This window comes from Penaeus monodon, chromosome 7 (genome assembly GCF_015228065.2).
Source record: "Penaeus monodon isolate SGIC_2016 chromosome 7, NSTDA_Pmon_1, whole genome shotgun sequence".
In the NCBI taxonomy this organism is placed as follows: Eukaryota; Metazoa; Arthropoda; class Malacostraca; order Decapoda; family Penaeidae; genus Penaeus; species Penaeus monodon.
In genome coordinates this window covers 53,402,679-53,408,953 of record NC_051392.1, presented here as the reverse complement: position 1 = coordinate 53,408,953, position 6,275 = coordinate 53,402,679, and the positions used below count along the sequence as shown (strand labels likewise).

General features: G+C 40.1%; 1 protein-coding gene across 1 annotated transcript in view; it reads left to right on the top strand.

Annotated features, from left to right (window-relative positions):
- Positions 1–413: 413 nt before the first annotated feature.
- The window catches only part of LOC119575459 (probable G-protein coupled receptor B0563.6), a 35,324-nt gene continuing 29,462 nt past the window's right edge, over positions 414–6,275 (top strand). Inside the window, exon 1 of the mRNA XM_037923092.1 lies at positions 414–1,131. Coding sequence (XP_037779020.1) covers positions 1,031–1,131 — 101 coding nt within the window. The 5' untranslated portion in view covers positions 414–1,030. The remainder of the gene's footprint in view (positions 1,132–6,275) is intronic.

The following is a 6,275-nucleotide window of genomic DNA, read 5'->3' as shown; positions in this document are numbered from 1 at the left end:
CGGGGGGAAAGGGAAAGCTCAGGGTGGTGGAGAGAGATGGTGGGGGGCGTCCAAATGGTTAAAGAGAGAAGGGAATTGCGTGGATGAGAGGGGACACAGGGGGGGAGGTAAAGGGAAGGGCGGTTTCTTACTAAGAAGTGAAGAGAGAGAGAGAGAGAGAGAGAGAGAGAGAGAGAGAGAGAGAGAGAGAGAGAGAGAGAGATGGTAGAGGAGGAGGAGAGAGAGAGAGAGGGTAGAGAGAGAGAAGAGAGAGAGAGAGACAGGCAGACAGACACAGAGAGAGAGAAAAGAGAGAGAGAGAGAGAGAGACAGCAGACGACACAGAAGAGAGAGAGAGAAGAGAGAGAGAGAGAGAGAGAGGCAGGAGAGAGAGAGAGAGAGAGAGAGAGAGAGAGAGAGAGAGAGAGAGAGAGAGAGAGAGAGAGAGAGAGAGAGAGAGAGAGAGAGAGAGAGAGAGAGAGAGAGATGCACGAGACTCAGCGAGCAACAGGCGGGTGTGTGTCAGTACAGCTCGGGCCAGCGTGAGGGAGGGATGTTAGAGGCACCTCCTCCCGTGGAATAAACTCGAACTTGGCTCTCTCCCGCGTCACTCCCATTGCTTCCAAAATCTTAAAAAAAACAGCAACAACAACGAACATTTATCGGTCCAAAAGCGTTTCAGTATGGATTATTAGATTCGAATGACGTCAGATATACCCCCGCCCCTCTCCCAACTCCGTCTATTTTTATTTATTTATTTATTTGTTTTTTTTACGTGGAAGAAATGACAGATGAAAATATGGTCTGTGACTGAGTCCCTTCGATTGCTCTGACCCGTTAAAAAAAAAATCTATGACGATGAAGAAGAAATGAACGAAAAAAAGGTAATTAACTGAAGTTTGAACTTAAAAGACTTTCGGAACTGGCTTTTAATATACTGAAAAAAAAAAAAAAAACACATCCCGAAATACAACGAAAGATGAGTTGACGCCAAAGGGAAACCGAGCTCACCCAGGGAAGGAGGAGATGCACGTAAACAAACTTCACAAGAATGCCATCCTGTGACTGTATGTGTGTCCCAGGACCCCCGCCTCTATACCAGGGTCCTCTTGACTACATCTCCGCTAACTACATCGCCGGCAACATGCTCAGGTATTGGTGTTGTCGTGCTGTTTGTCCGTGACGGCTGGTGGAGTCATGCGGCAATGCGGGGCTCTTGTGGTGATGATGGGCTTGTGTGGTAATGTTGAGCGTATGTGGTGATGTGCTCATGTGGTAATGCTGGGCTTAATGTGATGGTGGGCTTATGTGGGAATATGGGGCTTGTGTGGTAATGTTGAGCTCATGTGGTAATTCTAGATTTATGTGGTGATGTTGAGATTACGTGGTAATTCTGGATTTATGTGGTGATGTTGAGCTCATGTGGTAATGCTGGGTTTATGTTGTAATTTCGAGCTCATGTGATAGTGATACTTATATGGCAATGCTGAACTCATGTGGTAATGCTTGGTTCATGTGGTTATGCTAGGCTTAAGGGGTACATGTAATGGTATCGAGTTCATGGTAAGCTGAGTCATTAGTCATACTCGGCGTTAGTAAATGAATTTGGTCCTATGGGTAAGTGATTCATTTACTATGGCACCTCTTAGCTCTGTGGAATAGCTTGATCAGTGTGGTCTATTAGTTATAGTATAAATGTAATAGGTAATACGATTCATGAAAATATATATTGTCATACTCGGCTCGTGTGTTGGTGATTGGTGTGTGTGGGTATGTGGGTGTGTGTTCTGTGTTGTGTGTGTGTTTGTTTGTGTGTGCATACATCCAGCATTTGATAGATATTGTTGAATAGTATTCATATGCTATATATTATATATATATATATATATATATATATATATATATATATATATATATATATATATATATATATATATATTTCTCAATGCTTATATACTGTCACTTTTCAAGGTGCTCGTGTGGTCTGTTAATTACTTGTGGAGCTGAATTCTTGATACGTAGAAAACGCGACTTTTTTTTTACTCTTTTGCTTTGGAGTTATGTTATTAGTACGAAATTATAGATGATGGAAAAATACGCAATCATGATAAATCAACTAAAGAGAGATACAGAAAAGAAAGAAAAGAGAGAGAGAGACGCGAGAAGAGAACAGAAAAAAAAAGAGAAAAAAGAGTGATAAAGAGAGAGAGAAGAAGAAAAAAACAAACTAGAAACATAAGTTGATCAGACGAGCAGCACTGGGTATCATCGGGGCAGGGAGCGTTAATAAGACACGAGTCGAGGTCAAGTTTGGCCGAGGTCAAGTGGCACTGCCCTGCTTCCCTACTGTGTTTATGGAAGCCAGTTGTTCTCCTCCCGAGGGGACTTAGGGCACAGGCTGGCAAGCGGGCGTTCTTAGCATACCCATGTGCTCACCGACCACGTGGCTTTAGCGTTTCTCACTTTGAGAGGTGATAAAACTTTTGATAATAAGTAGTGAATAAAACTTTTGATAATAAGTAGTGAATAAAACTTTTGATAATAAGTAGTGAATAAAACTTGTAATAATGAATGATAAAACTTGTAGTAATAAATAATATATAAAGTTTGTAATAATAAATGATAAATAAAACTTGCTATAATAATAAACAATAGATAAAACTTGTAATAATAGATAATAAATTAAACGTAATAAGAAATGATAAGTAAAACTCGACATAATAAATTATAAATAAAAGTTGATACAACAAATAACACAAGTAATCATAAACAATAAACAAAGCTCGTAACACTGAACAATAAAACGAATGCAGAACGACAATACACAAACGGCCATGAACAACTAAAGGCAGTTTAGCAAAAGTATCAGAGACGCTGGAAAAAAAGAGACATAAATAATAAATAATAATAAATAAATAAATAATAATAAAATAAATAATTAAAACGATTTGGATATAAGAGAAAGAAATTACTAAGAAAATAGACCCGGATGTGGAAATAAGAGACAGAAAATACTAAGAGAAAAAAAACCCGGATGTGGAAATAAGAGAAAGAAATTGCCAAGAAAAAAAAACGGATGTAGAAATAAAAGAAAAAAAGAAAGAAAAAAAAGGAGATGAATGTGCAAGACAAGATCGAGAAAAGAGGATGGGGTCACTGGCTAAATTATGGGGCTAGTTACTCTTCTCTAGAGAGGGATTAGGCCCAGGTTATTGTTAGTGGAATGGGTTTGGTGGGAGAAGGAAAGAGTGCGAGTGTAGGGCGTGAGTAAGTGAGTAAGAGAGAGAGGAGTGAATGATAGAAGAGAGAGAGAAGATAGATATATAGATAGAGAGAGAGAGAGACAGACAGACAGACAGACAGACAGACAGACAGACAGACAGACAGACAGACAGACAGACAGACAGACAGGCAGACACACAGACAGACAGACAGACAGACAGAAAGAAAGAAATATATATATATATATATATATATATATATATATATATATATATATATATATATATATAAATTGAGAGAGAGAGAGAAAGAGAAATAGAGAGAGAGAGAGAGAGAGAGAGAGAGAGAGAGAGAGAGAGAGAGGAGAGAGAGAGAGGGGGGGGGGAGAGAGGAAGATTGAGAGAGAGAGAGAGAGAGAGGAAGATTGAGAGAAAGAGAAAGTGAAAGAGAGAGAGAAAAAAGAAGAGAACGAAGGCGTCAGAAAGTGTGCGAAGAAAGATATTCTTTGATGTATCGTCGCCCAGTCCCTGAAGACGTCATTTCGGCCAAATCCAAGATGGCGGAGAGATGGACTCGTGGGCATCGTTTTTCAGATCTCGAGGGGTAGGATGGGGGGGAGATGGGATAGGATGGGCGCAAGGAGGGTCAGTAGAGGGCTGGGATGGGAAGGGATAGGCTGCAGAGGGGAAGATAAGGGGGGGGGGAGGGGCATGGGTAGATAAGATGGGGGTTAAGATAGGTTAAGATAGGGGCTTGGGGTTAAGAGATGTTAGGGGATAGAAGGAAGATGGGGAAGTGGGGAGAGGACTGTAATGAAGCTGACATCATAGAAGGGATGGAAGAAGGGGGGACGGGGGAGGGGTAGAAGTAGGCGATGGAGGAAGAGGAAGGGGGAAGAGAGGAAGAGGATGTAGACGATGGGATGAGAAAAATGGAGGAAGGGGAGAGGGAGGGAAGTAGGAGATACGGTGGAATGGTGGAGGAAGGGGAGAAAGAGGGAAGTAGTAGATGGGTTGGAAAGAAGGAGGAAGAAGAGAGGAATAGAAGCAGAAGATGAGATGGAAAGTGAAGGAGGAGGAGAGAGAGATGAAAGGAGGGAGGGATGACGGCAGTAGGTGCTAACAGAAGATGGAAGTAGGGGATAAGAGCGAGGGGAAGCAAGAGTGATGGAGAGAATATAGGGAGGTGGGGAGTAACGGACACAGACTTGATAAATAACACGGGCTCCAACTTTTCCCAGAGTGATCGTCTACTCAGAAAAGAAAAAAAAAGTGAGAATAGCATTGACCTTTCGTATTGTCGACATTTTTGTTTGTTTTCTTTTTTTTTCGTTTTTTTGTTCTGACGTTTTATTTTTAATTTTATTTCTTCATTTTATTAATTTAATCTACATGGTGGCGAGACAAATGTTCTTGTCATTAAATATTGGTGTAAAAAAAATAGTGACTGGGAGGAAAGAGGGAGAAAATAAGAGAAAAAGGTGAATGATAATAAATATAGGGTGGGAGAGGGGAGGTGTAAGAGAAGGACGAGGAGTAAAGAGGAAGAGGGAGAAAAGGAGGAAAAGAAAGAAGAAATGAAGAGAGAGAAATATGCGAAAATGAGGAAGAAGGGGAAGGGGAATTGGAGGGAGAGGAAAGAGATTAGGAAGAGGAAGAAGACGAAACAGAGGAAGAGGGAGTAAAAAGGAGAAATATAAGGAAAAAGAAGATACGAATTAAATAAAAAAGAGAGGTAGAGAGAGAGCACAAAGAGTATAAAAAAGATGAAGAAGAAGAGAAAGAGGAGAAAGAAGGAGAGGACGAAGAAGAAGGGTGGAAGAAGGGAGACGAAAAAACACAAGGAGAAGATAAAAGAGGAGGAAGACGAAGAAAATGAGAAAGATGATAAAAAAAGAAGGAAGAAGAAAGAAGAAGAAGTATAGAATGAGTGGGAGGAAAAGGAAGAGAAGACAGAGAAAAAGGAAGAGAAAGGGGTATGGGAAGATAATTAGGATAATTGTTGATAATTGTGATGTAAATGAAAATAGCAATTGCACTGAAGATGATAATGGTGATAATGATTATGGTGCTGATAATGATCATAATAATAGTCATGAATATGATAAAAGCAACAATAAAAAGGATAGAATGAATAACAGTATTATCATCATCCATCATCGGTATCATTATTTGGGGGTAAATGAGAATACGAATAAGGAGATGGAGACAGAGAAGAAGAAAAATATATAAATTCTCCCTCTTAATGTTTCTTTCCGATCTTTTGAAAAAAAAAAAAAAAAAAAAAAAAAAACGGAAGGAGAGAAAAAATAAGAAAATAAATCATTATTATGATAACATAATAACAATAATAATACAAAACATTAATTTCAGTGTAATCAATATGTAAACAAATACAGTGTACCAAGGAAGTAATAAGTGTACCTTCCCATACATACATTTTCGTATAGGTAATCCATGATAACATTGCCGTTTTCTAAAACATAGAAAAAAAAACTTTCTAAATCCTCTTACATAAAGTTTGACCGAAATCCGCCTCCACAAATATCTTTCCCACAATCCTCCTTTTCTCTCTTTCTTTCACCCTCTCACTCCCAAATCTTCCTTAAATTCGCTTCTCCACTCGTACTTTTAAGCCTTGCATCTGTTTTCTCCCACTTCCCTCTTCGTCATTCGTCCTCGCCTCCGTTCCCTTTCTCCCTTCCCTTCCTCCATCCATTTTCCTTTTCATTTCTGAACCCTCTCTCTCTTTCCTCCCTTTCCCTTTACCCCACCCCCCTTTTCCTCCCTTACTCTCTCTCTTCTCCTTTCCTTTCTCTTTACTCCCTCTTCCCTCCCTTTCCCCCTTTCTCTCTTCTCCTTCCCTTTCCATTTCCCTTCCCCACTCTTCTCTCTTTTAGTCTCCTCCGTCTTCCCTTTCTTTCCCCCTTCCCATCCTCCTTTTCTCTTTGATTCCCCTTTTTCTCCCTATATCCCTTTCCTCATAGAGCTCACTTCCCCTCCCTTTCTCCCTCTCCCCCCTACTTCTCCTCCTTCCTTTCTCCTTTCCCACCTCCCTTCCTTATTCAATTTACA